This window comes from Dermacentor variabilis, chromosome 5, assembly GCF_050947875.1.
Source record: "Dermacentor variabilis isolate Ectoservices chromosome 5, ASM5094787v1, whole genome shotgun sequence".
In the NCBI taxonomy this organism is placed as follows: domain Eukaryota; kingdom Metazoa; phylum Arthropoda; class Arachnida; order Ixodida; family Ixodidae; genus Dermacentor; species Dermacentor variabilis.
Window position 1 is genome coordinate 27,048,115 of NC_134572.1, and position 25,106 is coordinate 27,073,220.

Below are 25,106 nucleotides of genomic sequence, written 5' to 3' on the forward strand. Positions count from 1 at the left end.
TCGGCATCTTCTGGTTGCTGTCGGATTGTCTGGACTCGGGCGGCTCTCACGGCTGGATCGGCGCGCCGACGGCGAGCCCTTTCACGGGCGAGTTCTCGGCGCCACTCTTCGAAGGCTGCCAGTTTCTCGGGGGAACGCAAAACGCGTGGGCCGTCCCATCTGTTTTCCGAGAATGACATGAACAGAAACGAAGCCGGCGCAGTGCGCGCGACACCCTTTCCTGCACTACACCCCCTCCCCCCTCCGGCGAAATCGAAATGGCTCTGATTGGTTGCGCACGGGGCGTGAGCGCGCGCCTATGCAGCTTGAATCCTTGCTAACACCTCACGCTCCAGTGCCGGCGCAGCTGTCAGCTCATCAAACCGCCCTTTCGCTTAGCTGCTCTGTTTTGGGAACAAGTGGATTTTTTTGCGTGACCACAATGCTACCGAAAATTGTGAGCCAATACAAGCTTCCGTTGAAAAAGATATGCGTGCAGGCACGGACACAATAAGAAAAATACGGATAACACAGACGCCGACTATGAAGAGAGTTTGTGTGTTTTTTAATTCAGTTATGGGGTTTTACGTGCCAAAACCGCCATCTGATTATGTGGTACGCCGTAGTGTGGGACTCGGAAATAATTTCTCCACCTGGGATTTTCTAACGTACGCCTAAATCTAAGCACGCGGGTGCTTTTGCATTTCGCCCCCACCGAAATGCGTCCGCTGTGGTCGGGATATGATCCCGCGACCTCATGTTTAGCAACGCCACACCAAAGCCACTAAGCAACCACGGCGGGTATACATTGTGCTGTCCATATTCCACTTCGCGTGACCGCGCTTGCCCACTTCACTTTCTTTTAACATGAATCCTTATGAACTAGCCTAACTTTGTGCCCTTGAAAAATCTGTTATAAAACTGCGTTTCGACATAACACCTAACAGTAAACCAACTCGGCTGCTTCTGCAGTCGAAAGCAACATTCTTATTATGATGTACAGCGTCGTTGAAATTATCGAATATCATTGCTTTACCCACATATCAGAAAACATTCGGCCGAGGCACTTAAGCTTACGTGTGGAAATGCGAAAGTATTATAGACGCTTCGGCGAAATGTTTTTTTCTGCGGGTTCCTTCTTCGCGTGAGCTCTCGTCAGCGTTTTCACTGCTCCTCGGTTAGGCCAAATGAAAACGCGCCAAGTGTGTCAACGCGCACGCTTGCCCTCTAGGAGATAACTATAGAAGGATCGCTCAGCGGCATTCAATTGGGCATTAATGCTTTCACAGCGAAGCTGAATACTTCTGCCGTTCAAGAAAATTTTCGTGTCATTGTAAGCGAAAACCTCCCCATACGCGGGCCGATACCGGAGATAGTGCAATACCGACCCGACCCGCGGCGGAGGTGAAGCAGGCGTTAAGCACTCCCCATACGTAGGCCATACCTAGGCAAACAAGAACTACTTCATGTTTGATACGGACGCACTGTGTCCATCGCAGCCTCGGGGAAAGTGAGCGTGGCAGATAACAAGACTGTCCCATTATGTCCCTTCGATCTTCTCTACTCGCATGTGCTGCCGACACAGAATGAAGAATGATTGGGAAGAGGTAACAGGCGCTACATTCTGCAACCTTTTAGCGGGCACGACTCTGCGCCTAGATAGGGTGCAGGCAGTAGAGAAAGAACGGCACCGCTCTTTCCTTTTCTTCTCACATATCTCCGTAACAACCTAACCGTTCTGTACTGCTAAAGCACAGAGCTCCTCAGGAGGAACGCCGATGTGTGTGCGCACAGCTATCGTGCTAGCAGCGGAAGCTGCCATAACTCTAGAAGAGGTGACGGAGCGGTGCGGAATGGTGCGTCCACTTGGCTTCGTCGCTTTTGCAGGTAAACGCACTGCGAGTCTCCGGAGGCCTCCCAATCCTCCGCACATGGGCTGCGCATGCATAATGCTCCTCGAACGTCCACGTAGCTATGACAATAAGAAATTGCCGCGCTCGTGTGTGTGTGTGTGTGTGTGTGATTGTGTGCGCGCGTGTGCGCGTGTGTGCGTGTGTGTGCGTGTGCGTGCGTGCGTGCGTGCGTGTGTGTGTGTAAATTTCTGTCTCCATCCTTGTCTACTGCTCTGCATAAGCTTCCATGCCAACATTGAAGCAACTGACCCAGATTAAATTACTTCTGTTACTGCTTTGTCTTGACAAATCATTTTGTCCTACGCAATTGTATGTTTCAATCTCGGTGTGTGACATCAGTGGTCGACATAGGGTGGCCGCAATCAGAGCACTACCTCCACGGAATGTGATGAGAAAAATGAAATGGGTGTGTCATGAAGGCCCTAGATGCCGTCAAATGCCAAGTGGTGGAATTCTAAGGAATTCTGCGCACACGTACAGGTGGAAAATGTTGCTTTACGGAGGGCGCGTTGTTGCTGGCGGACTTAAGGTCCCTAGAAAGGCCGACTGAAATTGTAATATGATGTTGTTAGACAACAAGAAAGCTGATTGCATTTGCCGCAGATGCCTAGTAAATGAAAACAAGATTGCAGTAACGGCAAGGTATGCGCAAGTGTAATATGATGTTCTGTTTTTCGCTCGCTTATCTAGGGGAGGACAATGCTGAGAACAGCCTGTCTGGCTTTATTTAGCTGTTCGTGCTCCAGGGTACAGCGCTTACCGTTTGAGACACTTTAGATATGCTGTTTGTAAGCTACTTAAGTTTCAAAGTTATTTAGACAATGATGTTACGTTTAGAACAAATCACCGGTTTTATTTAACATGCTCCGGTGAACAGGTTATGATAACCAGGCAGCTTGTAGATCATTGGTTATTGTTTCTGGAGTTCAACGCATTTCCCGAGGATGCAATGCTGATATGAGAGAGAGAAGAACACACATTTGATTGAAAAATATCTTGTGCGCAGCTTATATGAGCGCAAGTGCAGTTAGTGTTCCAGTAACTGAAACACAGCCGTAGTAAGAAGAGAAATAACTTTTAAAAAAATTTTCTGCTCTGCTGAAGTTGTTCCTCCAAAAGTAGCAGCGCAAGGCAGCGATGACAATATGCATTTGTTAGTATGCAGCGTACACGCTATCATAAATACTAACGCAGCGCGAGATCATAGAAAAAGCTCAATATTCCGCAGCTTCGGAACACAGTCTTGAGATATATTTAGGATAATCTTTAAATTTGTATGATGTCTTACAGTTTGTTTACAACTAATGGCAATAGGTTCCACAGTGAAATGCAAAAAATATTTTTTTGCTAGATGCAAGTCTCGTCAAGTAAAGGTGATTATGAAATTAGATCAACTGGGAGCTAATTGCTCATAGCCTATAAATGATAACCCTTAAATTATAGTTATCTGTAGGAGATGCGGTTAGCATGTTATCGGATCTGAGGAGTTCTCTTGCATTGCAACAGATGTAAGTTAGTACACTTACGTAGTACTAGTGCTAACTGAATTAGTATTATTAAATAGGTAATATTATTATTTAGCAAATACATTTAATAACAGTTATTTGTCATTAGTTAACACTGTTTAATTCGTTCATATTAAGTTAGTAATTTTACTGAGTACTTGTTTGAAACATCTTCTGCAGGTAAATCAGTACTGAATAAAACAAGTTTTTAATCCTTAGAAACAAACACACTGTAGTATACGGCGGCTAATGCGCTGTTTTATATCATTTTTATTTTGGTTGTTCTTTTCGGGATTTTTATTTACAACCCATCGCGAGTAACGTCACGTGCATGCTCGCGCGAGCGAACGCTGCTTGGCGCGCAGCGAATCACAGCCGGACCTCGCGGAGTGATAACCTTTCTTGAGCAAATTTCTTGCGTAGCTTCCACAGCATCGACTGCTATGCATGGAACGCAGTATAGTCCGTCGTGCGCGTATACTGTTGCACGTGGACGTTTTTAGGGAGCACGCACAATTTCTTGTAGTCATTGTTCGCCGGATGGTGCTGTTACCGTTGTAGCTAATAGGCGTGCGTTTCTGTCCCTGTCTTCACGCCTGGAGAAGCTCTGAACAGACAGGACAAATCTTAGAAACTAACCGTTGCTCAAAGTAGCCAGCGTTCCCTCTATAGTAATTCTAGTAGGAAACTATATATGGCTAAAGGAACAGTGTGTAAACCGATGTTTGGAACGCTTGTTTGCAGGCAGCCATATTTTGCAGGGAAGTGCGGTTACTGGCGGAACGAACGGCCGTAAACTTCCCAACCTGCGCTAGGCGGCGCTTCGGACGCTGCTGAGCAGCGCCGCTCGCGGGAGCCAATGAAAGAATGGCCAGGCAACGCGGTTGCGTAGGCGTGTTGTGTACTGAAGTACGGGCTGCCAGGTTCTGTCGCCCATGCATTTGTCCACCCAAGCCTGCCGCTCAGTGGCACAGTAGCCACGAAAACACGGAGGGTCGACACAGGCCCGCGAAATTGTACACATTTCCGGGGCAAGTACTGCAAGCACGAAGGGAGACAAACCCGCACCACTGCTGTTGTTGGCAAAATCAAGTGCGTCGCGCTTATTCGCCTTCGCGTGCCGATTCGCATTCTTGCCGCCACTGCTCAGCCGTCGTGGCTTCGACGTTAGCTTGCACAAACTTGACAGAAACCCGCAGCTTGCGCGGGCTGTGCCGACAGATGGCTCTGGGAGTCGCGATTAAGTGCGTATGCGAGAATAATCTAGTGCGGTATATGGTGACATTAAAGAGTATCAAGTGTGCATAAGTCTTTATTGTCGAGTACTACGACGCGAGAAGAGAGAGGGTTCAGAAGATTTGTGAAGTTATACGCTTTGCGATTACTGTGACCGACACATGTCTACTCCATACTATTTCTGCTAGATTTCCAAGCGCACTACAGTTGATACGTCTGTCCATTTAACGCGATTGTTCGATCACCTTATGCACCATACCATAACTGCCCAGCAGTTCCGCAACATGTAACACGATTTCCCTAAGATACCTTTTTCGGTCCTGTGTTCTCTTCGCAAGGCGTACCGTCAATAGCGCCAACAGTGTACAGGACAGTCTTATTTCGACACCGAACTTTGCAGTCTTTGACGCCGTAATTCTGAAAAAAAAAATCCACACAAGATTAATGAGTAGATGGGGACAGAGCGCATGTATGTCATTTTAACGCCCAAGCTGGCGTTCATCCAAAAACAAAAACAAATTCAGATTTTTTCTTTTGACCACAAGAATAGTTCATAACCCGATACAATAAATACATATTATAAATACCACAGAGACACTAACGAGCAATAAAATACACGAATTATCTAAATTATTAAAACAAGTCATGGGCAATCAGCCGCATAGATGCTGTTTGTATTAGGCTTTTGAGAATGTTTGAAAACAAAGCATGCCAGATAAATAATATTTGAGTCAGGTTACCTGTCACTAAAAGACCTGGATATTAAAAACAACCAGTCAGAATAATTAGCCAATAGCCAAACGAATAACGAATTAAGCTAACGTCCAGCTTTTTCTATTTGCGGAACTTTTGGCTCGTGCGATATGCACGGACTCCGAATTTACGAATTCTGGCTAACAGGACGCTCATCTTTGCGCTGACTGATTGATTCCTGGCTCATTATGCACCGTAAAACCTAAAGTGGACGTGCGAAGTGATCGGCGTCGTCAGTCCCAGAATGAACCTTGCATCTGTCGTCCTAATCACTGTTAATCTAGCATGGTTACATGATTGATAAAGCGCAAATCAGGCTCTTCTTAATTTCTCGTAGATTTTTCGATTCGTTTTGTGCACGTACAGTCTGACGCCGATATATATATATATATATATATATATATATATATATATATATATATATATATATATATATATATATATATATATATATATATATATATATATATATATATATATATATGTGTGTGTGTGTGTGTGTGTGTGTGTGTGTGTGCGTGCGTGTGTGTGTATAGTTATCTAACGTGTATAAATAGAGCATCTTCATAATATGTATATGGGGGTGTCGTCGTCATACTATATAACTGAAGAAAGGATGTTTACGGCAGCTATGCTTTATGAGAACCTTAAGTTTACCTTGTCGTAGAACGCAGTATAGTCGAATAAGAATATTCGACTACAGAAATGTTCTTTTGTCGTTCGCATACCAGGGAGGTCTTTGTTAGTTGTGAGCTTTTTGAGATTCGCTTCACTCAAACAATGCCAGCGTTGCTGCCTGAAACACAAAGGAAAATATTAAGGGAGAGGTTGTCCTCAGCAGTCAATTCAAACCTTGGTTTGGTATGTTACGCTTTCATGTGCTTTTCTTTTGTCCCTGATCATTTCCTTTAGAAAGAAAACAAAATAATATATATATATATATATATATATATATATATGTTGAGCGTGGCTGAGAACGGAGGGAAATGTTTAATTAGCTCTCGGACGCTCTGCAGCGCTTTGTGCTGGCGCCTGTGGAATAGATCAATGGGTACTATAGATATCTTGTTCGTTTAATATGTACGTTACGTTAGGGCAACCATTCATATTCACGTTTAAACAATCATGTATTGTCTTAGCTTTGAACCTATGGTAAGCAGACGAGTATGAGATGCTCAGGCTGAGCAAGCCCCCATCTCGACTGTCGGGCTAAACCCATGTGCAACTACCACCACCTGACCTAACGTCCATATTGTCTCTGCACCACCACCAAATATTGCAGGGATTATTATTTACAGGGGCTACATACAGAGGGAGAATGCGTAGCTCTATAGCACAGGGCAGAACTATACCATTGATAGATTCCAGCGGCACATCATCTTCCTCTTCTCCTCAACACGTCTTTCATAGCAGCACAAATTACTACCCAAGAATATGAAGTCTCATCATGCAATTACCTCACTAGATTTCGGATGTTCTCCTGGCAACACTCAGAAAATAGGTACTGTTTTTCGTCTTCCATTGTGTAGCTCATTATGTAGCCGTCGCTAGCAGGACACTTCTCTGAACTTATGTGACCTGGTAGGTTTAGTGCAGGCTCTCCGTCGTGTGCACAGCCGAGACTGTAAGAGGGCAAAAAAAGAAGTGCGAATGGAAAATATTCGAGACCCTTTTATAGGAATATTTGTCTAATATATAGGACAACGGTTTCTTGGACAATACAGGTATCCGAGGAGCTGCCATCCCACGCAAAGCCATTCGTCGGCTGGCATTACGATATGGGGTGAAATGTAGCAAGTGGGGTTAAAGCTGAAATATTTTTCGAATCACCAGAAGCTATCAAAATATGGACACTCAATGCATGCATGTTCCTCTACATATGTCAATATTTTTAATAATAATAATAATAATAATAATAATAATAATAATAATAATAATAATAATAATAATAATAATAATAATAATAATAATAATAATAATAATAATAATAATAATAATAATAATAATAATAATAATAATAATAATAATAATAATAATAATAATAATAAATATAATAAAAATAATAATCCAGTTTATCCAGGCCGTCCTCCACTGCAGGACACGTCCTTTTCCTGCGATCTCCTATCACCCCTGTCCTGCGCCAACCGATTCCAACTAGCGCCGGCGAATTTCCTAATTTCATCGCTCCACGTCGTTTTCTGCCGTCCTCGACTGCGTTTCCTTTGTCTTGGTATCCATCTGTAACCCTAATGGTCCAACAGTTATCTAACCGGCGCATTACATGACCTGTCCAGATCCATCTTTTTCTCTTGATGTCAATTAGGATATCGTCTATACCCGTTTGCTCTCTGATACAAACAGCTATCTTTCTGTCTCTTAAAGGGGCACTAAAGCGAAACAATAAATCAGTTTACACTAATGAAGCGTTGTTTGAGAACCCTGCAGGCAGTCATTTGAAAAAAATAGTTTGATTAGTAGATGAGAAAGTGAAGGTCCAAGTATCAGTATTTAAATTTCGCGCCGAAACCCCAGCGCCGGTACGTCAGCGTGACGTCAGGGATTCCAAAGTATGTTTTCGCATTTGGGCCGCGTTGGCTGAATAAAGGTTCCCGAAACTTGCCATGTTTAATTTTTGGTTCCTTTAGAATACAATGTAGTCAATCTGTACCACTATATACAGTTAGTAGGCCCTAGAGGGTGCCATCAAAATCCAAGACGTCACAGCCCCCAGGTGCGGGAAATAAGTAGGCGTCGCCACCCCTATTTAGTTCTTGCGCTTTTTCTGGCTTACCAAACGTCTTATCGTTGTAAGAGTAGTGTTTTTGGTGTTGTAGGACGGTGCTTTACTGAAGCAGAAGAAATCATTTTTCACTTTAGTGTCCCTTTAACGTTATGCCTAGCTATCTTCGTTCCATCGCTCTTTGCGCGGTCCTTAACTTGTTCTCAAGCTTCTTTGTCAGTCTCCAAGTCTCTGCCCCATATATCAACACTGGTAAAAAACACTTATTGTACACCTTCCTTTCTTTTCACTCACTCCTTGGTTACGTAATGCCTCTATAACTGCTGGTATCTCTACTGAATCAAATGCCTTGTCGTAATCCATAAAAGCCATATAGAGAGGCTTATTGTACTCTGCGAATTTCTTGATAATCTGATTGATGACATGCATGGGATCCATTGCAGAGTATTTCTTCGTGAAGCCAGCCTGTTCCCTTTGTTCACTAAAGTCCAGTGTTGCCCTTATTCTATTTGAGGTTATTTTGGTAATATTTTATATAATACTGGGAGTAAGCTAGTAGGCCTATAATTTTTCAATTCTTTAACGTCTCCCTTTCTGTGGATAAGTGTAATGTCTGGATTGTTCCAGTTTTCTGGTACCCTTGCAGTCGATAGACACTTCGCATAATGAGCCGCCAGTTTTGCAAGCATTATGTCGCCTCCATCTTTCATTAAATCGACTGTTATTCCATCATCTCGAGCCACACCTCCTCGTTTCATGTGACGCAAGGTACTTCTGACCTCATCGCTTGTTATAGGAGGAATTTCTATATCCTATTATTTAATGTTTATAATGGAGGTATTCTGACTCCTCTAGGTAGTGTACATGTCAGAATAGAATTCTTCCGCTTCTTTTACTACATCTTCGAGACTGCTGATGATATTACCCTGCTTATCTTTCAGTGCATACATCTTGGTTTGTCCTATGCCAACATTCTTTCTCATTGATTTCAGGCTTCGTCCATTTTTTACGGCTTGTTCAGTCTTTGTAACGTTATAGTTTCGAAGATCACTTATTTTCGCTTTCTTGATAAGTTTTGAAGGTACCGTGAATTCTATGTTATCTCTTGAGTTCGACATTTTCATTATTCGTCATTCCTTTATTAGGTCCTTTGTTACTTGGGAGAGCTTGCCTACTATTTGCCTTGGTGCCTTGCCTCCCACTTCAATTGCTGCCTCTGAAGCCAGCCTATTTATCGTTTATTTTATTCATTATCTCTATGTCGTCATCATCTCTCTGTTCTAAGGCTGCATATTTGTTCGCAGGTACCAGCGTGAAGTTGACTGCTTCTGCCCTTGCTGCCTCTAGGTGGAGCTGTTTCTTCTTGGGCAATCTTGCTCTTTCTCTCTTCAAATTGAGGTGAATCGTAGCCCCCGCTAAGTTATGATCACTGCACTTTACCCTACCTATCACTTCTACATCCTGCACTATGCTGGCATCAGCAGAACGCATGAAGTTAATTTCATTTCTTGTTTCACCATTAGGGCTTTTCCAGGTCCCCTTTCTGTTGATACGCTTCCCGAAAAAGGTGTTCATTATTCGAAGCTTATTCCTTTCTGCGAATTCTAGCAGCATCTCTTCTCTAGCGTTTCTAGAATCGACGCCGTAGTTGCCAATTGCTTGTTCACGAGCCTGCTTTTTCCACACTTTTGCACTGAAGTTGCCCATTACTACAGTATACTGAGTTTGCATTTCTTTTATCGTTAATTCAACATCTACATAAAACTGATCTACTTCATCGTCATCGTGACTGGATGTTGGAACTTAGGATTTTACTACCTTTAATCTATACCTCAAATTAAGTTTGATGACGACTACAGCTACCCTCTCATTAACGCTGCAAGTTGGTCAATGTTGCCCGCTATGTACTTAAGGATTAGGAATCCTACCCCGTATTGCTTCTTATGTGGGAGACCTCTATAGCAGAGGACATGTCCGTTATTCATTCAGCAATGTATATGCCTCACCAGTTCTCCTAATCTCACTAAGGCCGATAATATGCCAGACAATGTCTGATAGTTCGTCAATGAGTTCTGTTAAGCTAACTTCACTCGAGAGAGTGTGGGTGTTAAACTGTGCAAGGGTCAGTTCCTATTGGCGGCCTGTCCGGACCCAGGATTTCTTAGTGCCCTCTGCTGCGTTACAGGTGTTAGCGCCGCCTTGGTAAGGTGCTCCACAGCTGCTGGGGACTGAGTGCCTTTGGGTAATTGAGTTGTTGGTTATTGGTATTGGTTATTATTGGTTATTGGAATTAATTGGTTTGCGGCTGCTAGGCGTTCCAGTCTTCTCGGCATTTTTCTGCACGTCTTCTTCCCTCGTCACGTTTGTGTCGTAGCTCATCTTCACAATCGTTGCTTTGAAAAAAAAAAAAGCAAGGCGAGTACACTAAAGGGCAACAACGAATAATCGACGCCAATATGCGGTGTACGAAGCCGTACATATGGTGGCCATCATTGCAATAAATACATCTGTATTTGGCAAAATGCACGCCTTTACTACGCATGCATTTTGTTATGATGTTTCTATGTATTAGGAAAAGAAATACCCGCCGTGGTTGCTCAGTGGCTATGGTGTTAGGATGCTGAGCACAAGGTCGCGGGATCGAATCCTGGCCACGGCGGCTGCATTTCGATGGGGGCGAAATGCGAAAACACCCGTGGTACTTAGATTTAGGTGCACGTTAAAGAACCTCAGGTGGTCCAAATTTCCGGAGTCCCCCACTGCGGCGTGCCTCATAATCAGAAAGTGGTTTTGACACGTAAAACGCCATAGTTTGATTAATTTAGGAAAAATAAATATTGCTGTAAAATATATGACATATAGTTATTGTAAGACGCATTTCGGCCATATTTTTTTATTACTTTTGAGGCGATGGCAGCGCTAAGGATACGTTGCAGTTTCTGTTGAAAGCTTAAACGGAGCTTCCAGGGAGACCGTGTAGCACGGACATATATCCCTTGAACTAATGTGCCTTTGAAAGCTCAATGCTCCTTAACTTCAAAGGACCTTTGGCATGCTCGCGTGACTGGGCTATAAGTCATTTGGGATGGAGTGGCCGAATACTGCACAAAGGAGGCCAATTCTTGTTCTGCTGAGGGAGTGTCTTGTAGAAGCCCAGTAGGCCTTCCTAATTTGGATGTACCTGTATTAGTATAGCCCCACTCGCTCTCGGCATCTTTTGCCGGGGACAGCTGTCACTCCAAGCCTGAAGGTGTTGTGCACCGGAGTAGGCGAATTTCAAGCTCGCCATCGTAAAAAAAAAACCCTTATAGAGGGATTCGAACAACCGAGCATTCGACATCGCTCAGTCAGATAATCAAACCCATAGGCGCCGAGGCTACCTTACCGCCGACAAGTACAGACCAGAGGCCCCTACATGCCTAAAAACTGCTTTCATTTATCCGCGATAGAAGTGTTTTTCTGATTGCGATTGGTAACTCACTATAGAACGATTTCTTAACGGTTCTATCCTCGTAGTTCCAGAATCGCACGTGCGCAGACGGCCGTGAACTCAGCTAGGCAAACCCTTCAGCCGCACTGACGACCATTCACACTTCCTAATACATGCTCTTGATCTACAGGAGTACAGACAGAAACCCGCGAAAACAAATATAAGTGCAAATGTATAAGATATAACTGGATGCAAACTACGGCCTTTTTTTTTACTTGTTGAAAATCTGTATGTGAACTTCGCAACTGTTGACGTTCCGTTATTTATTTCTTATTGTTTGCGTGCTACTTCAAACTTTCTCATCACTTTTTCTCTCCCTTTAGCACTACAATTCTTTTTTTTTGGGGGGGGGGGGGCTCTCACTAGAAAGTCAGGGCGAGGCAGGTCGGTAGAGTCTGTTTAACTCTATTTAGTTCAAGTATATCAACACATATATACAGCAATTTTTATGCATTTTAAAAGCTTTCTAAGTATTTTAAGCGCTATTAATACAACAATAAAATTAGGTTATACATGCTTATTACTGCAGAGCGCTCTTGCAAAAAAACGAAAGAAAGAAAGCTTAACATTTACCTATATTGAATGCATGGCTAATACATCACTTTTACATTGAATTTCGCTTCACAATTCAGCAGAAATTGCTAAAGCACATTCAGTGCGTATGGACTAAAATATTTGCATGCTTGTATGCTTTTATTCCTTGGGCGCCTGCACTTACCTGTGCCCCACTTCGTGAGCAAATGTGTAAACGCCGTAATAGGCTCTCGGCCGGTCTTCTGCCATAGCTACTTTGTCTTCCTGGCATATCCCGCCGGTACGGGCCACTCCTAATTGAAGAGAGCATCTGTTTTGGTTCACAAATTATTACCCTTCATTTCAGTAAGGACTACTAAGACCAAGATTGTGTGCTGCAGAGGTGACGCAGTGAAACTCGTGGAAAACTCGATTTGAAGCTGTCTCTACGTTTTAAACTAGATGTTTAAGTCCTCCTATTTTCACATATATTTTCTAGAATTTCTTACAACTAAAAGTATTCGACTATAAGTAAGTTAGATTTCTCTTCACTCATAATTTGTTATGGGGCAAGCATATTGAATGAATATGGAATAAATCAATAAAAATCTTAGCTACTGTTCGCGTGGTTCCTCAAGAAACTAAACTGGTAACATATGAAACATTATTCAGCCCAATCATTGAACATGTGCCTACAGTTTAGAGCACTTTTCGCAAAATTGACATTACCAAAATTAAGTCCACGCAGGAGAAAGCTGTACTTTTTATATTTCGTAGATATGACCGGGACCTTTACCTTCCTGGAACCTGTCTGGTCTGAACCTAACCCCTTTGGTAACAAGTCGTACACATTGTGAAAGATTAATGTTTCTGCATACTCTAAGTACGTTATCGTGCTTTACCTGCATAGATAAATGCATAAAGTTCGCTGAACCTTGACATATAAGTAGCTCTTACAACCTCAAGGTTCCCACTTAAAGCTATCATGTGAAAGCACAGTTTTCCCCTTTAATTTCGAAGAGTCTTAATGGGAAACAATTTTTTGTTTCCTTTTAAGCGAAGTAATTTACCTTTTTCGTGAATTTAGCGTTCTGAAAACTCTTGTAGTGGCCGGTAGGCATGTACACACGCTCACATGTATGTATGTATGTATGTATGTATGTATGTATGTATGTATGTATGTATGTATGTATGTATGTATGTATGTATGTATGTATGTATGTATGTATGTATGTATGTATGTATGTATGTATGTATGTATGTATGTATGTATGTATGTATGTATGTATGTATGTATGTATGTATGTATGTATGTATGTATGTGTGTGTATGTGTGTATGTGTGTGTGTATGTATGTATGTATGTATGTATGTATGTATGTACGTATGTAATTTTACACTTCGTTATAATAAACTAATCATTAAGAAAAAAAACATACGTTTACTGCGCAGCCACCGATAGCATCTGTGAAATGTATCCCCCTTCACACGTGCCAGCCGCCGTACCTGAGTCCGCTGCCGCCCAGGTGAATGATTCTTCATAGCTATCTGCCGTACACCAAAACGTCAAAAGCCTATCAATACTATTCACTAATGCACGAAGTGTACTCAACAAACGCATAGCTTTATCATCAGCCAATGATTCCTGTTCTGCTGACATTGTTATCATTACGGAAACGTGGCTGTCAGCAAAAATAAGCAGCAGTGAAATACTGGATTGCGAAAACACTTATAGTTTATACCGATATGACCGCGACATTCGATCAGGAGGGGGAGTTCTTATCGGTGTCAAAGATGCTCTTGTTTCTCACATCATTCCGATTACATCGTCATTAGAACTTGTGTGTGTACGGGTTGTCATTTCCAATCGCGAGTTTATTTTCTGTGCCTGTTATAGACCACCCGCTGCCCCTATTTCGTTTTGCCATGAACTTCATGATTGATTAATAACCTCATTGTTAGATACCCCACATCACCCTTGTTTATACTAGGGGACTTGAATTTTCCCAATGTTGTGTGGTCGAAGGATGACGTAGTTGTGAAACAGAGTTGTCCTCAATTTTTAGAATTTTTGGACCTGTGCCACGATTTTAACCTTATTCAACTTGTGCACTACCCCACGCGCACTACACTGACTTCTGCCATTATCCTGGATCTCATTCTTACCACAGCCCCCAACTTGGTTTCACCTCTAACGTTCCTACAAGGTATAAGCGACCATGTAATAATCCATTTCACTCTTAACGCGCATGTTACTACTAAAAAAAGCTCAAAGATTATACTAGATTACAACAGAGCTGATGCCTCGTCAATAACAGCCGAATTTGAGTCTTTCATTACGAACTACTTAATGAACTTTTCGCAACGAACAGTTGATGAAAACTGGTCTCTCTATAAGAACAAACTTCTATCGATAATTGACCGCTACATACCTAAAAGAAGAGTGCCTTCTAACCCCCGATCACCATGGTTTAATAATGCACTAAAGCGCCTGCGCAACAACAACAACAAAAAAAAAAACGGGTGTTTCGCCGCGCTAAAGCTACAAATCATCCTGATCATTGGTCTCGCTATCACCGCATTGCCAGTGAATATTGTTCGGCAATAGCCAGTGCCAAAAACACATTCCTAAATAATACTCTGCCCTCGTTTCTGGTTTCTAACCCACGGAAGTTTTGGTCTATTGTTGCAGGTACTAAAAAGAATGTTCTTCAATTAATCCAATCAGACGTGCCAGTTCCAACTCACGAGTGCTGCGGAATTCTGAATAATACCTTCTCGTCATTTTTTCAGCGATCAGTACAGCCAAATTTTCCATTCTTATCGTCCCCAAGTTTTCCGCCTATGGATCCTATCTCGCTTGACTGGATTGGCATCGGCAAACTTATCAGAAATAAAAAAATTTCTTCATCCTGTGGTCCCGACTTCATTAATTCAAAAATGCTAAAGTGTACTGAAGTTTTTTCAAGCGTTATTTTATCAAAGATTTTTGACCAGTCCCTACAGCTATCTACCCTGCCCAAAGACTGGAAGGTGGGAAAGGTGGTTCCGGTCCATAAATCAGGTGACACTCATTCCTCCAATAATTATCGACCAATTTCATTGACATGCATTCCAAGTAAAATATTAGAGCACATAATTTATTCACACCTCATTAATTTCCTCGAGATGAATTCTTTCTTTAAGAACGCACAACATGGATTTAGAAAATTCTTTTCCTGCGAAACCCAACTCTTGTCTTTTACCAATGACTTGTTTATTAATGTAGATCAGCAACTTGATACTGACTGTGTATTTCTGGACTTCTCGCGAGCTTTTGATTCTGTTTCTCATGATTTACTTATTTTCAAACTTTCTCTTCTTAATATTGACCCAAACGTATTTGCATGGATTAAGGATTTTCTCTCTAACAGGACCCAGTATGTAACCGCTAATGATTATACCTCTAGAGCTTGTTCAGTTACCTCCGATGTACCGCAAGGATCCGTATCTATATTAATGACCTTCCTGACTGTATCTCTAACTCAATCATTAGGCTGTTCGCGGACGACTGCGTCATCTACCACAAAATAACTAACCTTAATGATTCCAGTAAGCTTCAAGATGATCTGGTTAGTGTATCAAATTGGTGTAACAAATGGCAAATGCAGCTTAACACAAATAAATGCAAACATATGCGTGTCTCCTGCCGCTCTACCCCTTCTGATCCGCCCCCCTATTCTATTAATGGTACTGTCCTGTCGGTTGTTAACTCTTATAAGTATCTTGGCCTGCATATTACTAGCAATCTTTCGTGGAACATGCATGTTGAATATATCACTAACAATGCTAACAGAACATTAGGTTATCTAAGACGTAACTTTGCATCTGCTCCGACCTCACTAAAGCTTACCATGTTCAAAACGCTCGTCCGTCCAAAATTAGAATATGCGTGTGCCATATGGAACCCTGCTCATTCCAATCTCATTAATTCACTTGAAAGCATTCAGAACCGTGGAGCGCGCTTTATCCTCTCTAATTATTCACGTCATTCTAGCGCAACATCCATGAAAAAAACGTTAGATCTACCTGACCTTTCACTACGTCGCAAGCATTCTCGCCTTTGTCTTTTTCATAAAATATACTACCTCAATCCTTTCCTGAAAGAAAATCTCTTCACCAGACCCAGTTACATCTCATCTCGCATCGATCATCAACACAAAGTTGAAGTGCCATCTTGCCGCACTAATTTATACCATTCTTCATTCTTACCAAGAACCGCCACTGCATGGAGCCGCCTTCCCGCCTCCTTAGTCACCATTTGTGACAGCACCAATTTCAAGCTTGCTGTTCAAAGTGCCTTATAGTTCCTTCATCATTTTTTTATTTTTCTCTCGTTCTGGAAATAATGTACTCTACCACTCCTTTCTGTTGTGCCTGCCGGCCTTGAAAGTATGTACAATAAATAAATAAAATAAATAAATATGTATGTACGAAAAAATCGAAATGAGCCCAAAATGAAAAGAATGCGTCATCCCTTATATGCGCTCTGATAAGTAGGCGTCTGAACTGATGGCATGTATCATTTCTTCAGATTGCAGATCTGCCGCGTAAAGAGAAATAATTTGAAAGAGACGCACCGGCAACCAAGGTCTCAGTGACGTTTTTTTCAATAAAAACCATGTCCAGTCTGAAAGATAAGCAAATATTAGCACTAACTAGCCACTAAACACTTAAGTGCCTGCCGACTGTCGTGCACACATTCAGGTTAGAAAATGCTAAATTTTGTGCATTTATTTTGTAATGAGATTTATTTACTCTAAGTCACCACATATTCAGATTTGATTATGAAGCTGCTGTGATTGTAAGCAAGGAGTTAGGACAAGGTGTGTTTGACGGATGGAGATCTGAAGTAAAGAAATTCAAAGGAGAACGAGACAAATGCAGCAACTGTCCGGTACAAATTTTTCGTCGAGAGAACCTTCATCAACGTAACCTTGGCCATTGGCGCGGTTATACAGGCTTTCATCTTCGAGGGAAACGGACCGAGAGTGTCGAGGAAGGTCTTGGTCTAGAAGGATGGTGGAAACGGTTACGCAGATGACAGGGGGTCATTCGGATGCACCTTCTTGAAGGAGACGTCAGTGAAAGTGTTCCTCAAGCGGATATTGTGTACCTTCGACTTATATGGAACACTGGATGACCGGTAAAGAGCTGCAGGGTTCAACATGGCGAATAGAACTGACGGCTGGACAAATCACATGAACATCAGTGTCTATCAGTAGTCCGTTCGTTTGCGCTGTGCGCCAGGTTGAACATATACCAAATAGCACAGCTTGGAGCACTCATACTTACGGGGTAAGAACACGCATGCAGAAGCGTGAAACGTATATTGGGGAATAAAAATCATGAAATAGCAAGCGTGTTGACTTTTTTGTCTACTCCACATAATCCTTCCCTCCCACCAGCTTCCAACTCGGCCACGATATCTTGTACACATACTGCATTCTTTCCCTTACTGTTTTTTTAACCGATTCGTAAGCTTTCAGATGCCTCCGCTTAATTTTTTTAACTTATTCTTTTGTGTGCCCCAGAATTCTGTGCGTCCTGTAAGTCCCAGAATTCTGGATGTGGGCTTTGCTAATGCAACTGTTATAAGACTCATTCCTCGTTTTATTTAATATTAGCCGAACGTACTTGCATCTGCTTCGTAGGAGCTCTTTAACAAGCTCATCAGTAAGAAGATGCATGGCTGATGTCACCCACTCCCAGGTCATCCCTCGTTTTCTTTGCACTCTCACTATGTCTTGCGCTGCTGGAAGGAAGTCCATAGAAACCATAGCACTCACCACTGCTGCACTGAAGACAAGTCATCTGGTCGAAATTTTGGCATCAGAGAGAGGATGCACACTGCCTGTCTTATTGAGTAAGCCTGCACACCCGCAACCCGTATGTCCAATTCTACGTTATCATCATTTAAGTTCACGTGATAACATACCGGTTGTCAAACATCCTTGTTTAATTATATGCGATGACTAAACATGTGGAACATGTGAAGTACATGTGTGTTTTAGACACGGTAGTTCCTATTTAGTACCTGTAGTGACGTACACTCCCTGCAATCGCAGTGCCATGCACTCACCCTGTCATCAGAAAGAGCAGGTCAGAGTTTTTGAATTGAACTGTATTTTTATAATGTTCGTTAAACTTTGTTAGCGTCTCGACGTCCAGTATTTGGTCATCCTCGGTTCCTGGCACAAGATACGGCTCCTTCTGAAGAAACAAGATCGACGCATAGTTTATCAAGGCCAATACATCGAGAAAAGAATAGGCAGTTTTGCAGTGGTGATGGTTTGTACCGTTTTGGACATTGTGATTCCCACCACTCTTAGCCTGATTCTAGGTCTGCGGATGCTGTTGAAGCGAAGGTTCACCTGTGAGGAAAGCATGAAGTGGGGTACGCAAAAAAAATGTTGACAACTTGGTTTCCTATATATCTTATCAATGCAGAAGCGCGCGTGCGCGCACGCGCCCACATGCACACAGACACACGCACGTTCAGGCAAAAGCAGAAAATTCCGCTTCGTGCGTGGCACAAAGTAAACAAATGCATGCACAATTAATTTAAATGACCACCGACACCGCTTAAGCGCAATGAAGCATTCACTTAAGAAAATGAATCCAGTGTCGGTGCAAGTTGCAAAGAATCGATTTCACATTCGAGATAAATTGATACCACGCAAGGCATTACTCACTGCGTTTACGAAAACCGATATGTATAGCGTTACGGCCATTTCACTAAATTTAAATTCTTGAGCAAAAGCGCAATCTACAACGACGTGAATTTCCGGATGCAGAATTTTCTTCCGTCGTTTTCGGAGACCTGCGCAAATAATTGGAGTTGAGCGACGTGTGCACACACGATATCTTTGAAAGAAATGGTGTGAGCCGTGTAGTTGCGATTTGTGACACACTAAATATTTTCTCCTGTCATACCTATTAAAGATCTGTGCCATCAGGAAACTGTGTGCAGCCTATTTCTCTCCATTTATCTTATCGCTCTTTTTAAATTTCTTCGTGTTATTCTTTTGTAAACGCCTGAATATAGCAGGATGGTGTGGTATGAATAACTTTATTGGGTCCTGAAGGTCAATCCTAGGTTGACGCGGGCCGCTACCACGTTGGGACTGGCAGGCCGAGCCCTTCAGCCACATCGCGGGCCTTCTGGACTGCCCGTAATTGGTCAGAGAGTGATTCACTGTGTAGCATTTGCCGCCACCAGTCTTGTTCCTTGTCACAATCTGTGAAGACCGCAGCGCACTGCGAAAACATGTGGTCAAGAGTAATGATGCCATTGCACTTATTACAATAGTTTGAGTTTCCCTCTCTGGATAGATCCTGTTAATAAAATCTGGATTTGGGTATGTTCTTGTGTGTGGCAAACGTAATGTGACCGCTTGTGCTCTGCAATGCTTACCGTGTGGCAATGGGTATTCCCTTCTGCTTAAATAATAGTGCTTCGTGATTTCGTTTATGTTAATAATCGATCCCTGTGTTCCCCGGGTGAAGTGTAAGTTGCTCGGTCTTGAAGAGCACGGCTAGGAAGTCGTCGTGTTGCTTCATCTGCCACCTCATTTAGGTTTCTCCGAGCTCCGTCCACCTCCCCCAGATGTGCAGGAAACCAGCGGATTTCAATCCTCTCACTGTTGACCTTCTCCAGTAATCTTGTTGCTATCGGTGTCACATATCCGTTAGTAAAGTTGCGTATGGCTGTTCCAGAGTGGCTGTAAATATGCGTTCACCGATTAGCCTGGATGGCTAAAGCGATTGAGGCTTGTTCTGCTACTGTTGGGTCCTTGGTATAGACGGTGATGACATCCCGTATGTTACCTTGAGTGCCTACAACAACGGAGGTATACGCATCCTTATTTTTAACCCAGGCAGCGTCAACGAACACCGCCTGCTGCTTATGTTGATCTATGTCTTGAAGGAGTGCCTTCGCCCGTGCCTTCCGTCTCTCGAGGTTATGTGTCGGGTGCATGTTCCTAGGAAACGGGGTCGTCTTTATTGTTTCTCGTAATCCCTCTTGCAATTTTGTTAATAATTCTTCTTAGTTGGTGTGGTTGTTAATTTATACGCCAATTTCTTCAAGTAGCGCCTTCTCAGGTTGTGTCTCCATTAGTGTCTCCTGGTGGGCCACCTGTTATGCCTCAGCTATCTCTTCTAGTGTGTTATGCAGCCCTAGGCACGATAAGCTATCATTGGCCGTGCTGATGGGAAGTCCTAGTGCAGTCTTTATAAGTCGTCTGATTAAAGCGTTTAGCTTGTTCTTATCAGCCTGTGTCCATTGTAGCATGCCTGCCACGTGCGAGAAGTGGTAAAAGGCGAATGCGTGTACAAATCTTATGGCGCTGTCTTTCCCTAGCCCCTTATTCCTGTTGGTAATTCTACGCAGAAGCCTAATTTCTTCTGATTTGTTAGAGATATGTTGCATCATCCTGCAATTAGATCCATTTTCTTGCAGGAGAAGTCCTAGCACTCTAATAGTCTTCACTTGCCTGATTGGTTCTTCATTCTTGGCGTATATGTCAATGCGGGGTTCTTCCTCTGGGATATATCCGTTCGGCTTGCGCCCACGCTTACGGCTCCGTAGTACCAATATTTCTGATTTTTTAGCAGACTAGTTCAGTCCCATACCCTCAAGTATTGTTTCCACCACATAAATGCTTTCCTATAGTTTGGTCTCTGTGGTCACTCCAGATTGTTACATCATCTGCATATATTGCAAAGTGGATACCCTCAATCTGCGCGAGACCTCGAGCCACTTTTGCCATTGCCAAATTAAATAACATAGGAGATAGGACAGACCCTTGTAGTGTCCCACGATTCCCAAGTTCCAGGGTTGTCGATTGTAGTTCGCCTAACCTGAGACAAGCAGAACGGCCACCGAGAAAGGCTTTGACTATATTGTGCAATCGCTTACCCAATCCCATCTCCGAGAGGATATCCAATATGGCTCTGTGCTTGATGCGATCAAAGGCCTTTTCTACATCTAGGCCTAGGAGAGTTCTCGCATGTAGCGGGCTAGCGAGTATAAGGGGATGTTTGATTAAAAGCATTGCATCTTGAGTCGAAAGTCCAGGACGGAAACCGATCAGGTTATGCGGAAGAACATTTCTGTTTTCTACATACTTAGTCAGTCCATTAAGTATGACATGCTCCATGGTTTTGCCCAGACATGTTAACGATATTGGTCTTAGGTTATCTAGATTGAGTTACTTGCCTGGTTTGGGAATAAGAATTGTGTTAGAAATTCTCCATTCCTTCGGATAATCACTGTTTTTCCAGAGTTCGTTGAAATACTCTGTTAAATATTTCATAGAATCATCGTCCAGATTTTTCAACAGCATATTGGAAATGCCTTCTGGATCGGCAGCGGATCTACTGTTGAGGTCGTACAAGGCTGCGCGAACTTCGCTTTCTGTGAAGTCTTGATCCATAGGCTCGCAGTCTTCCCCTGTATATTCAGGCTGGTCTGTGCTCTCATTGCTATCCTTAAGTGATAAATACTTAGCTGCGAGCCGATCCAGAATGTCCTCCTCCGTTGTGTCCTGACTCTCACGATGGACGAGTCGTGCTACTACCGTTCTCCTATTATATTTGGTGTCGGTCTCATGAAGCAAATGTCTAAGTAAGTTCCAATTTACACCACGTTTGATTCGACCATCTATGGAATTAGAAAGCTCATCGCATTGTTGTTTCTGTAAATTTATAGAGTGTTCTTCAATCTCCCTATTCAACAATGCTATGCACTTCCTGAGTCTCCTGTTCAGCCGTTGTGTTTTCCATCTTTTTAACACAGATTGTTTGGCTTCAATCAAGTGCGCCAGTCTACTGTCCATGATTTCGATATCCTCTTCTCTGGTAATATCCTTCGTTGCCGCCTTTACATCTTCCCTGAGGTGAGTGGTCCAAGTTTGGAGTGTTTTCTTTTGTCCTGTCTCTGTCTCAGCTCTGCTTTTCTTTGCATTCCGAAAAAGATCCCAGTCAATGTAGTTGAAGTGCTTTATCTCATTACTGGGTGTTTCCAATAGTACTTATAGTATGTAATGATCCCTACCCAGGTCAACATTGGAGTTATTCCAGCCAGCGTTCGCTAAATTTGATACAAAAGTGAGGTCTGGGGTGGAGTCCCTGCATGTAGATGTACCACACCTAGGGGGAGAAGCTGGGTCTGTGATGAGGGAGAGATTAAGATCTGTAGCTAGGCACCGGAGTTCATCCCCTTTCTTAGTATTCCAGCGATATCCCCAGGTTTGATGTGGGGGGTTCAAATCCCCTCCAATAATGAGTGGAGCGTACTTAGTAGCAGCCATAGTCTTATTAAGAAGTGCCCTGAAACTCTGTTTCATGTCGCTAGGGCTGCTATAAACATTGAGACAAAAGAGGCTTTGCGGTTTGCTTCTATTCCTTTTCAAAACTATTTCCACAAGTAAGTATTGTAATTTGTTTAGTCCAAGGCGGAAATCGTGTTCTATGCATGGTATTTTCTTATCTACGAGCGTGGCTAGCCCCCTACCCGGCTCTTTGCCCCTGCATGTCGCTTTGTATCCGGATAGGCTGATCTCATCCGCCAAGGTTTCCTGCAGCATAATTTTTCGGTTTGTTCGGAGAGGTTTTTATTAACTGCATGAGAGGTGCTCTTTTGGGATAAAATCCTCGGCAATTCCATTGCCACACGGTAAAGCTCCCCCTGCTAGCCATCGCTTATGGAACCCGCCTTGCTGCTACCCGCTAGAGTACGCTTCCTAGAATCCCTCGACGCGCCAGGGAGAGATCTGACGCTTTCTGCTTCTGAGGGTAGGTATTCGTCGTCCTCGCCTTACGCTTCTACTTTGGTAAGCCTCTTTTCAGTCGTCAGTCTCCATTTCCATAACTTATCAACTTTGAAGGTAGCTTTATCTATGGCATCTCTAAGTTGTTTAATCGCCTCCTTCATCCCTTCCAAAGCAGAGCGCACTGTCGTTTCTAGTGGGATTATTGCCCGCTTCTTTGGATCTGGTGTGTTTTCTTCATCCTGACTGTTGTCATAATTCACCGGTTCGGCTATTGCTACTTTTGTGGAGCTAGTCTGCGAGTTCTTGCGAAGTTCTACAACCTGCTTAGTAAGTTCTTCATTTGCCTTCCTGAGATATGTTACTTCTTTAATTAGCTGTTGTATCCTTGCATCATTATCTCCGACCAGCAGCCCCACACCGCTCTCCGCAGCCCTCACAGTACCTTTCACTTTGTCGGCCCAGGCTGTTCCAGATGTCATCTTGTCGCCAGGCATCTGCCCTCCTCCTTCGAAGCGCACCTGCACTTCACGTGATCTGGAGCGGCTTCTGCCCTTCGACGGCGTGCGGCATCTTGACAGTGTGGGGCTCCTTGAGCGCGTGCGCCCCCTGGTGCCTGTTTGGGCATCCCAATGCAGCTGAGCTGATGTCTCCCCCGATGCAGATCTGTTGCGTTATCGTCGTCGAATTCGCACCACGCATGGTATTTGGTACCGCTGTCGGCAAGTCTTGTCCCCAGTTGGGTGGTCCCCTCCACAGAATTTGCAGTTAGGCACACACATGCGATTATCCTCCGGGTTTTGAGTTCCACATCCTCTGCACTGTACCACGTCCGGTGTTGGACATACATCTGATCGATGTCCAATGTTTCCGCAAGCATAGCAGACATGAAACTGCTTCCTATACAGGTAGCACCTTACAAGGGTCGACCCGTATCTGACATAATTGGGTACCTTGAGCCCATCAAAGAGAACAATGACCGAGCCCGTCGATTTAATACGTTTGGCTGCCAATGCCAGTGGGTTAAAGTCATGCTCAATGTTCTTCGTTATCGTGGCCTGATTGTCTCTGAGGTCAACTCTCCGAATCACCCCTTTACACGTGGTATGCGGAGCTGTCTCGTAGGCGTTAACTTCATATTCGGTTTCCAATATAATGATTGACCTGATTCGCACATACCTGGCAGCATGACTGGGATCTGGTGTACTAACCACCACGATGTTTTGCGTGAAGTTAGGGCATACGACATCCTCTCGGGCTTGTTGCGGAGTCAGGCCCGATGCTTCAATAATCGCCACGCCTATCGCTGTGGTGCTCACTTTGCTCAAGTTGAGACCTCCTCGTGGGCGGATGGTGATTTTGCTGTGCTCCTCAGGCAATTGGGGCATCCTCGATGCCTTGACAATCTGGTTTTTGAACATAGTGGTTGTAGGTCCCTTGTTCTTGCTGCTGTTGCCTTGCTCTTGCTGGCTCTGCGGCGATGTTTTCCCATCGCCAGCAATCCTTGTGGTGGAGCGAAGTTTTTGGCTTGTCACAATCTGCCAACCTAGATCTTTCTCATTCTCTTCTAATCCGGTAGCGTCTTCATCTTCCATGCGCGTTTCCACCATTGCGGCTAGGCGGGACCAATAGGCCTACGTGGGTCTTGCACCAATAAAGACCAGTAAAAGTCGAAAAATAGATGCCCCACCTTAAAAGAAAGGCGACCGCCAATTCCCGGTGACTTCACAAATCCAGTGATGTGCTTGAATCCGTGATGGTGGTAAAGATGGCTGCACAAACATTCAAGAATGACGGAGCCGATGTGAGGGACGTCCGCACCTCGACTTCTTCTTTTTCCCTAGCAGTGAATGCCGCGTGTCCTTTTATTTTTGTTTGGCTCGTGAGTTTAGTTTTCCTTTCTATTTCTTCATTTTTTACTTACTTTCTGACCCCCCTTCTTTCTCCGGAGCAATCAGAGGTTCTCCGAGATAAAAAACGAGTTCGAACGTGCGCAAGACCTATTGCGCGTATTATTGCGCGAGCTGTCACGTCGCTGTTGAACATTATGGATGAACCAGCAATTTTTCTTTATTTCTGTATAAACCTCTCGAAAAGCACTGTAGGATTTCTGCGGTGGACAATGGTGGACAGTAGTAGCGGGCCTCAAAAGGACTATGATTGT

The 25,106-nt window shown here is 43.5% G+C and overlaps 1 protein-coding gene across 1 annotated transcript in view; it reads right to left on the reverse strand.

The window, feature by feature from the left end:
- Positions 1 to 2,723: 2,723 nt before the first annotated feature.
- LOC142582376 (venom metalloproteinase BumaMPs1-like) overlaps positions 2,724 to 25,106 on the reverse strand; it is a 32,668-nt gene continuing 10,285 nt past the window's right edge. The window contains exons 6-14 of the mRNA XM_075692025.1: positions 18,863 to 18,990; positions 18,467 to 18,541; positions 18,250 to 18,380; positions 16,748 to 16,797; positions 12,335 to 12,443; positions 6,844 to 7,008; positions 6,044 to 6,182; positions 4,943 to 5,050; positions 2,724 to 2,844 (exon numbers count right to left, since the gene is read on the reverse strand). Of these exons, the coding sequence (XP_075548140.1) occupies positions 2,803 to 2,844; positions 4,943 to 5,050; positions 6,044 to 6,182; positions 6,844 to 7,008; positions 12,335 to 12,443; positions 16,748 to 16,797; positions 18,250 to 18,380; positions 18,467 to 18,541; positions 18,863 to 18,990 (947 nt within the window). The 3' untranslated portion in view covers positions 2,724 to 2,802. The remainder of the gene's footprint in view (positions 2,845 to 4,942; positions 5,051 to 6,043; positions 6,183 to 6,843; positions 7,009 to 12,334; positions 12,444 to 16,747; positions 16,798 to 18,249; positions 18,381 to 18,466; positions 18,542 to 18,862; positions 18,991 to 25,106) is intronic.